The 15,533-nt window shown below is 35.0% G+C and overlaps 2 protein-coding genes across 2 annotated transcripts; one reads left to right on the forward strand and one right to left on the reverse strand.

Moving 5' to 3' along the window:
* Positions 1-832: 832 nt before the first annotated feature.
* LOC100375284 (gamma-butyrobetaine dioxygenase-like) lies at positions 833-4,054 on the forward strand. Its single transcript, XM_002737725.1, has 5 exons — positions 833-1,353; positions 2,567-2,672; positions 3,177-3,376; positions 3,462-3,628; positions 3,897-4,054. The coding sequence occupies exons 1-5, from the start codon at positions 833-835 to the stop codon at positions 4,052-4,054; spliced, it is 1,152 nt and encodes a 383-aa protein (XP_002737771.1).
* Positions 4,055-8,199: 4,145 nt separating this feature from the next.
* LOC144357722 (uncharacterized) lies at positions 8,200-11,844 on the reverse strand. Its single transcript, XM_078011777.2, has 8 exons — positions 11,586-11,844; positions 11,225-11,281; positions 10,784-10,919; positions 10,467-10,514; positions 10,137-10,276; positions 9,636-9,792; positions 9,238-9,318; positions 8,200-8,612 (listed from the first exon to the last, which is right to left on the reverse strand). Exons 1-8 carry the CDS (start codon positions 11,700-11,702, stop codon positions 8,422-8,424), a joined length of 927 nt encoding a protein of 308 aa, XP_077867903.2. The 5' UTR covers positions 11,703-11,844; the 3' UTR covers positions 8,200-8,421.
* Between the last annotated feature and the right edge of the window lie 3,689 nt (positions 11,845-15,533).

Raw genomic sequence — 15,533 nt, forward strand, 5'->3', positions numbered from 1 at the left:
GGATTGTTCTGGCGAACTCTGGTCCAAAATATTATGGGACACAGACACGGGCATACGTCGCAGACCGTTCTTGATTGTGCAAGATTTTCCCTATTTTACAGATTTTTATCAATATTTAACACACTTATATGGCTTTCAATAATACTATAGCAAGTATTTCGAATTTACCACAATTAAATTCGCTAACACCGCCACCAATGTGAACTGCATATCTGTTCGTAATGATAGTTTTTGGTTTCTTCTTTTTTTGTGTGATTATTGTTGTCATTATTTCAGTTTGGAGATTAGTAAGAATAATTGTTCGAATCATACTAACGAATTCTCGGCATACAGAAATGCTCAACGATATAACCTTAATATAATTATATTGATAGTTTTACTTGTTATCCTTTTTGTTCTAAACTCCACGTTTTGTATACGTACATGTTTCAAAACAGTACTAACATATATGAAATAGCGGCCACGCAATATCTCTACAAAACTGACTCGTTGATTCTCCACAAGAAGACATTTTCCAACTTTTTTGAACGAAAAATTACACCAAAAATTCTGCATGAACGACCATTCATACTTCATATCACTATACATCACCACAAACAAATTCGCCAAAGAAAAACGACCTACTACTAGTATAAATCACACTTAGTTTCTGTTTAGGAGCTGTTCAAGGTCATATGTTCACCACGGGTGATACAATTAGATTATTGGTTGATTCAGTTTATTGTTGACTGTCAATCAAAAAACGCTACACTATATATGTAAGAGTACATTCAGTTACTCGGTGCATTCTGATACCCTGTCCTGCACCTAGTTAGATCGTGCTTTATCCACGATGCAGTCAGCCACCAGTGTAGATGAACAGAGGTTGTTGAAGGTGATATTCATAGATGGTTTGCAGAGTAAATACCCCTACATATGGTTGCTCGATAACTGTCTGTGTTCTCAGTGTTATATCCATTCAGCTAATCAACGTCGGTTACTGTTCAGCCAGTTAGATTTTCAGGCAGCTCCTGAATCAGTGGCGATAACCCCAGATGGAGCGAATCTCACCGTTACATGGTCCAAAGAACATAGCGGTGACTACACCGCTGACTGGTTACGCACACATCAGTTTGATTCCTCGAAGCCAGACGAGATGGGAGAGCCACAGCTGAATATATGGGGCGCTGAAATGGTGACTAAAATACCTATGTTCGATTTTAATGACGTCATGAATAATGATGCTGAGCTATTCAAGTGGCTCGATTCGTTGAACACGTCAGGCCTGGCATTGATTAAGAATGTACCGCAGAAAGTTGGGCAAAACGAGCGTATTGCTAATCGGGTCTCTTACCTGAGGCCAACGAATTATGGGTAAGCCGATTTTTGTTTGCTTGTCTGTGCAGCGTATTTTTATAGAACGAAATCCGCACAATTGCTTTAATGAAGTAACCTGCATTTGTATCACAGTGGTGATAAACATAGTATCCACGGATTTGTTAGACCTCCCTTCCATTTATGTTTTCATGAATAAATATAACACAGGTTTAGCAGGTGGCCCGAATTAAAGGGCGGTTGTCGCAGCGCAGCGCGTGTGCGAATTTCATGCAAATAAATAATGTAATTTACACGCGTTGTATACATCGTTGTTAGTCCCATATCGAACAGAACGCAGCACGACGACCACTGACGAAATATACTTTAAGTTATCATGATTCACTCTACTCTTTGTTTTAAATACAGTTTATAACAATTTGGCAAATTTGGTTGGATGTGAGTACAGGTAAAGGAGTCTTGTATTGTTGTCACACTGTTCGATCATCCTTGCCTTTAGTATATATGTAGTCTCAAGTATATAAAATCACCTTGTCAGCGGATTTGCAAGTTGTCAGTGGGTCATCCACATTGAACCCGGATGATATACATTTGACTGATCATCAATCATTTGATTGACTGGCGATCAGACCTTGACCCCACGCTGACATTCCGTTATCCGTCTTGAGTTTTGTGATGACACGGTTCATCATTTGATATAAAAAAAACTATATATTACTATAATGTGCAGTTTAAAGCTGTCATAACTGCTAGTAATTAGGACTGTATTTCCCAAAACGTTTTTAAACGGACTATTTTGAATGGCGTTGGTCGTCATATTTCACTCATTTAAAAAGACCTGGTCTCAAGCTAACATGAAACATTTTATATTCTTAGCCATGTATTTTTTTGAACTTGAGGCCGGTATTAAACGAATCTTACAATCTTCTGAATATGAATGAACATCATAGTTATATAATTTTTTTGTTTTTTGTTTATTTATGATTTGTCTATCTGTCAGTATAAGTAATTTGTTTATTAGTATCATATTTTTGTAAACATTTGTAAATATCAGCGAAGTTGTATATACATTTTATAGTTTTAATCCCTAAAAAACTACCAATTAATTTGCGTTTGTCATTATATATTGAAGTCCGAGTGTTCTGTCGACCTTGAGCTTCACTTTTGTATTAATTATCAACATGTTCCACAGTATTTGCCGGATGAAATGAATTAATGGCCTAATATATTAAATTTTTGTCATATATTCCAGGATCGTTTTTACAGTTAAAAGTAAAATAGATGCCACTAATGCCGCCTATACTACAGCCAGACTAGGTCTGCATACTGATTTGCCATACTTTGATCATACGCCAGGGGTGAGTAGGCGAAATACATTGAAACATGTGTAATTCAATTTATCGCTTCAATTGTTCAGATCGTGTCCAGAACTGTGTGACTTGTAATGTCTGCAAAAAAAACACAACAAAAAATAAACAGTACGCCAACAAAAACATCATCAACGCTCAAACGACCAAAATGAAAAAAGTGAATATATAAATATACAAGTTATAACTATAACTTGAAACTCGGTTCCAGCTGACCGTTATTGTTTCCAATCACAAAACTTAAGACTTAAGTCTTGGCACAGATATAAACTGATGACAACTCTGAATAACATCTTATCAACTTGAAACAACACAACTACAAAAGATCTATTTAGGGGAAAACGTTATGTATCTAATGGAGAAAGACATTAGATCAGTAGCTAAAAAATATTTAATTAGTTTACACTGAACTACACGATGAGTAACATTTTGATAAATATATTCTCTCCAATATAATACATTTGTGGAATTAAAAATGATCACCTTGTTGTACAGGTACAAATGTTACACTGCATTCAGCAATGCGAAGGTGATGGTGGTGACAGCGAGTTCGCAGATGGTTTCAAAGCAGCGCTTCAGCTGAAAAATGAAAATCCCGAAGCGTTTAAGATACTGTCAACGACCTGGATGGACTTTTTTGATATTGGGACTGATTACTATCCATATCATTTGCATAGACAAGCGAAAACCATTTGGTGAGTACAAGTTAACTTAAATTGAAACATGGAATTAAACAAATTAAATGACGCGACGTTATAAGACAGTTTCCTTTTTCAACAGTCTTGGAAGAAATGGTAACGTGGAACGTGTCTCACACAGCCAGATTGGTCGATCTGCAATGATGCGTATTCCAGTGGAACAGGTTGAGGCGGTCTATAAAGCGTTGAAGGCTTTCGACGACATTCTCCACCATAAAGACAATATCATAAAATTCAAAATGGAATCAGGTAATTAACCTTCACCGTACTGTTATTTCATTTTTCTGGTATTTTATTTTTTATAGAACTAGTATTCGTTTTTAAGATGTTTTTAAGAACAGTTTGGTTATAAATTTAAACGTATAATTTAGTTAATTAACAGCTATTCAAATTCTAATTTGTATATTGTATTTTATCAAAATAAGGATCGGGTAATTTTTCCAAATGTCTATTTGTTGTGTCCATGAAGATATGAATTTATTTCATCGTGGTATATGTTTATGTCATAATTCTTCAGGTGATATGGTCACTTTTAACAATACACGGGTACTCCATGGAAGGTCTGCATTCAAGATTGGGCAGAAAGGAAGCCGTCACTTAGAAGGTGGCTACATTGATTGGGATGAAATCCGTTCTAAACTGCGAGTTCTGAAAGCAAACGCAAATGGAGACTGAGTTGGGCGGGTGTAAGTCGTTAAATGCATACCATTATGTGGGAATATCACACTTGTTAGCGGTTTCAATAAAATAGTAGTATTTCTGGATTTTCGTCTGATTTTTATAATACTATTAAAAATATAAAATATTTTTTGCCACTATATGAATTTCGATTTTCTGGCGCGCGATGAAATTGTGTCAGCAATTTGTTTGTTGCTTCATATAAGCTTACTGTTTTGATGAATGCAACTTGTGAATAATAAATAAGATCAACAACATGGCGGAGTTGATGACGTACTTAAATAAATGTATAACGAAACACTGGACGCCGCGAATTATGTTTGACACTGTTCTAAACTCATTTCAAGCATTCATTATTTGGGGTGGCAATGAGAGATGTGTAATGATTCTTTATCAAGATTATTTGCCTATTATACATAAGAAAGTTATTTTTAGCAGTAATGTGCTGTATTCTGCTACCGTAATTTTACTAGTAAGGCGATCAGTTCAGCATGAATACACCGCACATGTAACTATGATGACAATAGTACATATGTAACAATGAATAATTTAGATTTTCAAGAATTTCCTTAAATTGTTGATAAATATATAAAGTGTCGTGGGTGAGTTCGTAGTTCATTAGCATATATGGGTCAATATAGTGATAACAAGTCGTGTCTTTACATGTCCTAGTTCTCGCTAGTTCAATAGTAAAAGAAATGAATTAAGTCAACCGTTGAACTTATGCATGTTAATTTGTGTGAAATGATGTCTAATGTAGTTGTAAAGTTTGTTTGCAATCTGTCAATACAAGTCAGAGATATGGATCTAGATCAACATTCGTTCATACAAAATGACTGTCACTCGGCCATTCTAAATTAGATCATCAGACGTTCGTCTAAACATAAAAAGGCACAGTCAGTCATTCAGAATCCAATCTGAAAAATAAAATGACGTACATCTTGGTGCCATAATGTCCCATATATTTAGGAAGTTTGACGAAAATTCACTAATACACGATCGGGTTCCGAATAGCATAAATGCGTAATTTAATGAACTTTTAACAATAAAATGGCCGCCATTTGGACATCATAATTTTCCCTTTTCACATTCATGATGGATATCCCAGAAACTGCACATAATTCTGTGGACGAGTTTTGACTGTCGTTAGGCTTGTAGGCTTGTAGTCATGACATTGTATCTCCCCTTATCGTTACAATAAGTAGTATATGTGTGTATGCCTACGTATACGTGCTTGCTTACATGTATAGGAATGATATTGTAAACAATTTCTTCATAGTACTCATATCACCATGACTTGCAGATCTTAAGTGATTGACAGGTTACCAGTCTTTAGTAGTCCACCAACGACTGGTTAATGATTGTGAGATATATCTTGATTTGATAAGATTACAAGGGACTTTTGGTCCATTGGCGATTGACAGGTATTATTTATTGCTTGACCGTTGTCATATTGATATGATATTGAGTGATTCGTCAGCTCGCTTCACAGTGATGGACCTAATACTACGTAAATAAATTTTGTTTTTACCAATATCTTGTTGCCAGAGAGGTTTGCGTGCTATGCTAGCAAGACACACGAATAGCGAGAAACGATACATAATGAAACATATTCGACAGGTAATTCACTTAATCGACTCGAGCATAGTGTCGGCTTCGATAAAACAACTGCACTGTATAGACAAAAATCTGCACTTTAAACTCGGTTATTAATCATCTACTTTGTGAGGGTGCCCGGTGGGTGGGGGAGAGACGTGCCGGTTCGAGTCACACACGCAGTGTACGTTTACTTAGGTTTTGCACATTGTTTACCCCGCCGTTTGTTTGGTGTTTTTACTGCAGCGTTCAACAGTGATTTCCGTGCCAACATATTTAAAAACAATTATACAAATGTACAAACCACCATATCGACTATCGATACCAAATGAATTTATCATCCACTGAAAGCAAATACATACTCACATACTTCAATCTCTATATGTAGCAGTTGAATTTTGTTAGATGAATCTATGTATGTGCATCAGGCCATGTACAAGTACACATGAAATCACTCGTAGGCGGCGATGTTACAGAGTTGCGAATCACTTTCTTTATTGCATTTGTCTAGTAAGTCTTAAGGCCTCACAAAAAAAGAACTGTTACTGGCCAAATTCTTTTTCATTTTTTTTCGTATGAAATTTTGCAGGTTTAATCAGTTCGTCAACAGAGGGCGCTGGTGGTGGTGTACTGCAGTGTATGCTGGCCAGAAACATATTGTCTATAGGCGTAACACACTGTTTCAGTAATCCCATATCATGTGTTCATGTACAACATATCACCCACATGACCTGGTAACGCACGATACAATTTACCATGGCAAACATTAACAGATTTGTAGTCGGGAAGTCATACCCCGAAATGAACACACATACATAACGGATTGACCTTACCTCAACTAACAACACCCAGGGAGGACAACAGTGCTACTTAATTAAACATCTACGTCTCGGCACGCATCAGTTATATTATCTCGAAGTTTGCAAGGCAATTCAAAAATTACAAATAATGTAGACATTATGAATGAATGTAAACACTTTATTCTCGGGCGGACATCCGGGCATTTTCCCCGACTGGTAACCATCACGGTGAAAACAAAGCCGGAAAAGTCTCAGAAAACGGTACTCTGGGAAAATTGAGAGACTCCTCTGAACAGTTTAACAAGATTAACAACATATATAAGTTTGGTTGCTCGGGATTACTTCAAAGTTGAGTTTGTGCCGTTTTCCTGACTTAAGCTGTTTTCACCGGCTCTTCGACCTGCATTCCACATCAGCTTGCACAGAGACCATGTAAATACATAGTTATACACGCCTTAGCAACATAGAACGTTCTGTGACGTTGGTTAAATACGATAACACTGATACACTAAAGATCTCAGATGACATCAATGTCACTTTTCTGGTTTAGACCTCGTGTTTGTTATAGCTCATGCTGATATCAGATTGATATATGCCAGGTGTCACATGTGGAGCATAATGTGGCAACTTTTTTGAAAAACCTTACAGACGTATACCTTTGGGTCTGTGTATTATCTCTCCACTGAGTTGACCATGCTTTGTAATGTAATGTAATGTAATGTAACGTGATGTAATGTGATGTAATGTAATGTAATGTCGTTGTACTGTAATTGTAGTTATATTGTATTCATTAACTTGTTATATTCCCAAGGCGACTTTTGTTTAATTGTTTATAGCCGGGTATATTATTTTATGTTCCCACTTTACATGTACAATCCATTTTATAAGTGATTACTTGTTATCAATAAATATCGTTCCCATTTGTCCATATTGCATATTTAATTATTCTTCGCATCAAATCTCAGACTTAAAAAAACATAAATGTTATAATTGAATACATTAAAGAAGTATGAGCAATATTTTTTTAAAGAAATTAGTCATATTTTGAAATCATGTACTACTGAACCAAACTGTGTCATTGATATACACATTACATGCATTGGTACATGACATATCATCAAAGAAAATTAGAGTACATTATTGCATACATATAAAAAATGTGATAATGTCCCTTTTATCAAAACAAAATGCACACAACATGACATTGTTATAGGTAAAGTTGATTTCTAATTGTAAATTAAAAATTGTAATCTCTCTTGATACTATTTAAATATATGTATTTTGTTTTTGGTGTCCCGGGTTCCACATAACAATTAGACGTGTATCAAGGCACTATATATAGAAGATGGCACAAGAATAAGTAAGCTATTGGGTTGTGATTGGAATGTCAGTGAACAGTCAGCTTAATCAACTTTTCCTGAATGCAAATACCAGTGAAGTTGAATAAGCTTCAGTTTTTGGCACTTTCAACATCTGTGATAATGATATTTACTATTTGATTTTTTTGATTGGATGACAGGCAAATTTGATTTTGTTAAGTTTTAGGTACTTAACTTCCTCAAGAGTGGGAAGTTTGATTGTAGTTTACTCATAGTTATTCATGTTATGCTTGTAAATGAATAGTAGGATACAATTTTAATGTTATTTTATAAATGAAATTATGATCTGTCGGAAGATTATCATGGTGGGTCGGAAGACTGAATTCACAAAGTACTGTTGTTACAATGTAATTATTCATGAACGCAATGTATTCGCACTCTCCTATATTTCAGTATTTTTCAGTAACAATTTGAAAATTCGAAAAATATTACTGTGCCATCTGAACAATTTGAGTTTATATCGTAAGTTAAGCACTCGACCACGGAGTCATTGTGTAATAATCCCTTATCATGTTGATTCTCTGACTAGCAATTTGATATGCAGACTTGTGCTGAATTCAATTGTCAATTGGGTAGCACGGTGTTGCAATTATAAATAATGTGTATATTGAGCCATGTTGTTTGCCACTAATATCTCATAAAGTTTTCCAATCGTGGCATCGGTATGGGGTTCCCAGGTTCTCAATACATCTTCCATTGGTACCTGTCTTCGTATATCCCACAGTTTGATCAAGTTGTTTCCAATGCCAACTGCCTCAGCCACAATTTTCCAGTCACTGCCTGTAATGATGAATAATACACTGCAATTGTTATTTCAACATTATAAATTGTGATGTACTTATTATCAGGCCATTTTAACAATTAGTTAACATTAATGAATCGTAACCATGTGTGTGGGAGCTGTGTTGTGCTATACCCGAATAGAAACCATTCATTCATTTTTTTGTCAATGGGACGCAAATTGATATCTGGGTGGTTGTCGCGTAACATCTAAAAGCGCAATAATTGTTGATAAATGGGTATAAATGGGTATAATTTTATTTTCTGCATAGCTGTTCTGATGGCAAAGTATAGACCCTATTTGAAACTGATAGTCGAGATGAAGTTGAGAGCGACACAGCCTCAATATTGGTTTTTACATTTCTCGAAAAGGTGTTCCTTTCTCAACCGTCTTCATGTGCACTGTTCCAAACAGCGTGGCTCGGCAAAAGGTTCCCCCGTTACACTACAACGCACTGTCCCTAAAACTTGAAATAGCTTGTAGTGAAAGTGCAATTACAATGACTAGATTGACATGTGTAATCTCTGACGTCACGCGGAGAAGGTGATTCTGCCGTTTGCAATGTGTGTGTTCTTAGTTACTGAATCATTGTCTGATTAATATCTATACTATCGCTTAACTCACCGGAACTCAAGGCTGTTGCAAGACCATTCCGGTCACACATCTTCATATCCTGTATTTTCATATGTCTCCCCAGTCTAGGACCTGTATGTATACGTGTAATGTTTCATATTCAATGTTTATAATGCTTATGATAATGTGAGCTGTCTTTATAATTCATAATGCTACATTAATGCTTATTGATATTAGTATGTCAAACATATTTGAATCGCCACAGTCGTAATACTTCATTGGTCCCATGTGACATATACATAGAAAAAAACATATTGTATATTGACAGGAAAATTGGACCGCTATCTGCGAGAACGAATGTTGTTATTGCGTGATATTGCATAACCCATTATACAGCTCCGATATATAAGTAACGTTAAATACATCTTTTGAGCTACGTTATGGTTCACCTGCAGTTCCTGCTGGTAGGAATTCTCTGAGCATATCAGAAACATCGTCCCTTTTGACAGTCTTCTCCAAACACCTGACAAGATTGCAAGCCTCGGGACGGGGATTTGTGTCCCGCCAAAACTGCAGAAATCTCAAAACCTTCCGATTGTCTGGTATCTGAGATAGAAAAAACGTTAGAAAAATCGCAACCGATGCAATGAGCATTATGAAACTACCCATCCTCTCAAAATATGTTATTGATTGATTTTATTTCCTCTTCATGACATGACATATGAACTTTTCGTGAACTGAAGAAGCCAGTATTTATGGGGCCGTTCTCGTTAACTTCCTTTCCTTGATAAACATGGATTTAGATCACTAACATGTTTTACATTTTCTGATTAGTCTATTAACCATCTTCATTTTTAATCTTCTCGAAATATCGCAATTTGAGTTAATTTTAAACAAAACACAAAACAAATGAAGTAAAATAAACCATAAACGTCTTGTGTTGGCCTCACCTGCGCAAGTTGACTCTTTTGCTCTTCTGTGAACTTGAGTTTTTCAACAATACGATCGTAATGAGCAACTGTAAAGTCAGCCAATTCTTCTATCTTTTCAATAAACTCATACTCCTCAAACAAATCGGTTGCCTCTTTATCTGAATAACCAAATTGAAAGTTGGTTACAGGTTCATTACAACTGTGAACTGATAAACATAGCTGATGAACATAATTTATTCAAACACAAGAATAATGATTATTACTAATTTCCACTATGCGATCGTCTCAACATTTACTGTTGATTTGCTACATATTGTGTTTAGAATGTAATTATTCACTTGTACTTACTTGACAATGACAACTCCTGCATACCTCGGGGCAAAGATGAGTCAACTTCTGCTAGAAGACACCATACAGACAAGTGAAACTTACAAGTGGCATAGTTATGTATGTAATAAATATATGGTATAGAATTATGTCAAATATAATCAAACTATAGTTAAAGTAACTACTCTACAATTAGTTATTATTCATCCAATTCTATGAAGCCAAAGTGATTACGCAACACAGAGCACACAAATAACATGATTTGACCGGGAGCAGATTTGAAGAAGGTGTGAATTGTATTTAGTATTCGTATTATTGTAGACATGATCAGTGTTTACCTGTACTTTTCCCTGCCTGCTCCTCTTCGTTTAATAGTACGTCTGCAACCCACTTGCAGTGTACTCGACAAACAGAAACAAATGTGTGGAAAGCTGTAGGTCCCTTTGTGAGTAGAATGTCAATGCATTCTCTTGCCTAGTTGACAAAAAACAAACATGTTTTAACATATCTTTGCTTTGTATATCAGGTGAATTGCATAATTATTTAAATGATCTAAGAATGTAATACCATCTTTAAAAATATAATAGAAAAATAATAACATTTATTTGTTTACATTCGGGTGGAATGTTATGTGAAAATTGTTGAACATTGATTTCAAAATACATTACATCAAATAAGTACACGAAATGCAACATTTGAAGAAAATGTGAACAAATTTGAAACGACAATAATAATGGCTAAAAGTGAATCGTTATAGCAACTATGTGACACCAATTTACCTGGTCTATACATGTAGTCTTGCATTTGACTTTCTGGTAGTCTTCGTCATCAAATAACTAAAAAAAGTAAACATATTTACCGAAAAAAGTATTACTTGACAAATGCAAAGGAAGTTATATTTTGTATGGATTTATTGTGTCGGGTTTTAGTAACACGTGTTTCATAAAACAAATGCCAGCTATACATAGAGGATTTCATATATGGAGAATTGTATCTTGTCCGATTGTGTTATGTGCAGAAGTGTTTCATGTCCAAACACAATGTATATTAGGGTGTATATTATAAATTATGTAATTGTATCTAATACTGCGGTCTTTTGTAATAAGAATTATATAACATTATATTATATTGAACACTCACATCATGCATGTCTTCTACCATCTTGATAGCGTCCATATTTTTTATTATCTCAGACTTACACCTCCTCAAGATTTCTCGGTGGCTAGCTTTCATACCAATGTCGGGTGCCGTCGCCATGGTAGCAGGTAAAACCAGTTTTCAGTGCTTAAAAATGAAAGAAATCCAATGTAACTACTGCAGATTTGTTCCCTAAGAGCGTCTGCTTATTTAAGTCGTCCATGTTGGACATCGGGAATGGGTATCCCCCGATCCATTATTGCGGAAATAGTCGGACAAACGCAAAACATCACTGTATTTGTAGACTCTGATTCGTACAGATTATCGTATTATTTCAATACGCAAATGTACAGCGCGCTAACAGTAATTTGATGTGTATTTCATAACTATTCCGTGATTAAGGTGTACCCTCCAACATAAAAGAGAAAGTATAATTTTCATCTTGAAAACAGCAGGATTTGTATTAATTCGGTGGTGGCGCTGTTGAGAGAGACACTCCATCCGCCGCGCCGAGAAGGGTTATGCGCACGCCACATTGGGTCGTATCTGGGAGCTCTCAAATAGGACCTCACGAATACGACCTACTTTACATATTACCCATATTGCATTATACAAAATGGCTGGTAGGTTAGTTGTTAGTTTTTTTCGGTTTCTTCGCAGTGTGTACTCGATGTTTTGCGTTTACCCTGCGTTTACCAGTAATCGTACGTTTTCCTGACGCAGTATTTGAACCAATATCGCCTCGTGAGATAGCGATTCAGTTTGCATGTTTATTCATGTTTATGATCGTAGGATTTATTGACATTTATTGGAATATTTATTGGCATCGGACTCGTTGCGTTGACCCGAATCTTCGACAGCTTGTTAAACGGAAGAATAACAAATAGATTTCCATACTCTTCAGAAGTAAAACAGAGCTGTAACTTAAGCCCAACATTATTTAATCGTTTTTATTTTACAAATGCTCTCCAGACATTTTTGCTATGAACACTTGTGACCCTCCAACCAGTCGGAGCCCAGGAACTTGATCAACTGTACGCAATCCCTATGAGCGGGGGGGGGGGGGTTATCGGCTGGTATCTAGTTTAAGAAATAAGGGATGAAGGCTCCAGCCAGCTCATATTTTTTAAACTCGAAAAAACAGTCAAACGGAATGAAAAAATAAAATCTAAAAAAAAATACCAGCTTGAAGAATATTGGTTGCTGTTTAAAATTTCAAATTTGATCATAGTTCCTGTGCTCCAACATGGGGGGGGGGCTCCTTTTACCAAAACCACCACCCCATACCACTCCTAGCCCAATTTAATTGCGTATGTCCCTTCTAAGGACGCCTATAGTTATCTAGAGGGGGTATAGGGAAGAAGGCTTATTACTGAAACAAACGTACACTAGTACAAGTTCGTACTAAAACAAACACTCAATTCTGTCTCAAACCTCAAAATAAGCATAGCTCTAAACCTATTTGATAAATTGATAGCACCCATCATTAGCTATGGGTGTGAAGTATGGGGAGAGGAAGTCACTAAAAATAGCGATATTATTGAAACTGTTAACTATTCTTTCTTCTGATTACTCCTGAGGGTTAAAAAGAATGCTACTAAGCTTGCAATCTTAGGGGAATTGGGAAGATACCCTCTTGCCATAAAAATTATCACACAAATAATTAAATTCTGGCTCAGATCAAAACTTCCATAGACGCCCAAGTTAATAAAAAGCACCTTTGATGAGGTCAATACAGTAAAAACTAGGTGGACAAGAAATGTCGACAAAATAATCAGTGACAACAATCTTGATAAGGCAATAAAACAACAAATTAAAAAAAAAGAAACCACTTCAAACCAAGACTATCTCTGCTTTACTGAAAGAAAATTATAAAATAAAATGGAAAGAAGCTCTATTTGATGACAACAGAGCAAATGGTGGAACAAACAAATTGGAAAATTATAGAACATTCAAAACACAGTTTAAAATGGAAAAATATATAATAACAATGAGTAATATTAAACTGAGACACTCCCTATGCCAGTTCAGAATCTCTGATCACAATCTTCATATTGAAACTGGCAGGCATTGCAGAACTCCAAGAAATGAAAGGGTCTGTAAACACTGTGCTAAAAAGCAGATTGAAGATGAGATACATTTCCTTATGGACTGCAGTCTGTACAATACACACAGAATTGAATTATTCAAGTACTGTAAGGAAATTATACAAAATTTTAGGAAGTTAAATGAACTAGAAAAATTCAATGCAATCATGAAATATTGTTCAGGAATAAGAACTGCACAATACATACAAAAATGTATGCAAATGAGATGTGAGCAGCTCCACCAAAATTAAAAATATTCTTTCCACCATAATTATGACTCTAATGTGATTTTAATGTGATTTTGTTACCTCTTAATAATATTAGCTAGTGTATTGTATTGTACCGTATAAGTTTATTATGATCTTTTGCGTGTTTGTAATATTATTTAGCTTTATTTAGCATTCTGTGTAGTTGATTAACATTACTGTATCTTAGTGTAGTTTATTTTATTTTATCTTATCTATTTTTATTGTTATATGACCATAGAACAACTCACTGTAGTAAATAAATTATTTGACAAATTAATTTATTTTTTAATTCAGCTAATCCTTGTTTGAGGTAGTGATGTCTGGGGGCATTGAAGCATGTACTGTTCCAATGTACTATTTAACATCTAGTATGTTAGCTTGTAGCATTTAACTGGTACAATTGTATAAAACCAGTTTAATTCCTCTCCAGGAATTTGACATGTTTCAATAAATGTAAGGTTATCCTGATATTACTTGTTCTAGACCTGAGTGTTTTGGGGTAATTTTTTTTTCTAAGATTGGGGAACACAGCATTAAAGAACTGGGTAATATTCTTTCCACATTAGACGTAAACAAATTTCACTGGCTAACTCAGGTGACTGTGTATTATTGTTGTCGTTAAAACAATACTTCATACCTTTGTAATTTTTAAACATTATTATCTTGGTATAGTAGTGGTTTATACCCCGGTATAAGGAGCAGTATACATTTGATATCTTAGAACATAACATGTTTCTGTTTTAGCATGTTTGGTCTTATATTGCTTCAGTGACCAAAACATTCAATCCTATTCCTATACACAAGACAGAACCTATATTTCAAAACTGTGATTGGAATAAACATCTTTCATGATGTTGAATAGTTCCTTAAAATAAAAGAAAGACAGTGATTGGTGTGCTTACTACAGGCTAATTACTGCAATGTATTTTACAACAACTTTCTTTTGGTAACCATCAGGTGCTACAATTTTTTTCTCAATAATGATCAATGTATGTTTCTAATTTGTGTTTATTGAAAATCAAATTATTTTACTAATAGATGTCATCTCTATTACTTATAATAAATAAAATGTGGCTAATGATTTTTATCAAATTTACCGCTGCATGTACTTAAATCAAATTAAATTATTACCAGTAGCTGATTTGGATGGCTGATAGACAGTATGAACCTAATAAAATGGTCCATGATTTAACAGTAGAATGTATAGTTTCCTTTCTCAAACAAGTGAATTTTTAACCTAATGAATATTTCTATTTAGTATCCACTGGAATTCAAACCAGTGAATGTTTTTTAAATACACAGTGCCCTCTATGGGTTGCTTGGAGAAAGATACAAAATAATGTGAACAACCCCCGGTAATTGAAATTGAAGATTGCATAGCAATTGTTAGTTTTATAGAAGTTCAAGAAAGATTAATGTCTGATAATTGTAAATGTAGTTCCACCTTGTTCAAATTCTACCATTTAAAATCATGAAGTGAAGAATATCATTTTTCAGGCATGCCTTAATATATTGTGTGCACCATAGTTTTGGAATCAGCTGTCCTGAAAATTCATTTATTTAATATTTTAATCATTCATATTGTGAAAGGTGCAGCATTTGAATATTGCATATAT

The sequence above is a fragment of the Saccoglossus kowalevskii genome, chromosome 17, assembly GCF_978046115.1.
Source record: "Saccoglossus kowalevskii chromosome 17, keSacKowa6.1, whole genome shotgun sequence".
Taxonomy (NCBI): Eukaryota; Metazoa; Hemichordata; class Enteropneusta; family Harrimaniidae; genus Saccoglossus; species Saccoglossus kowalevskii.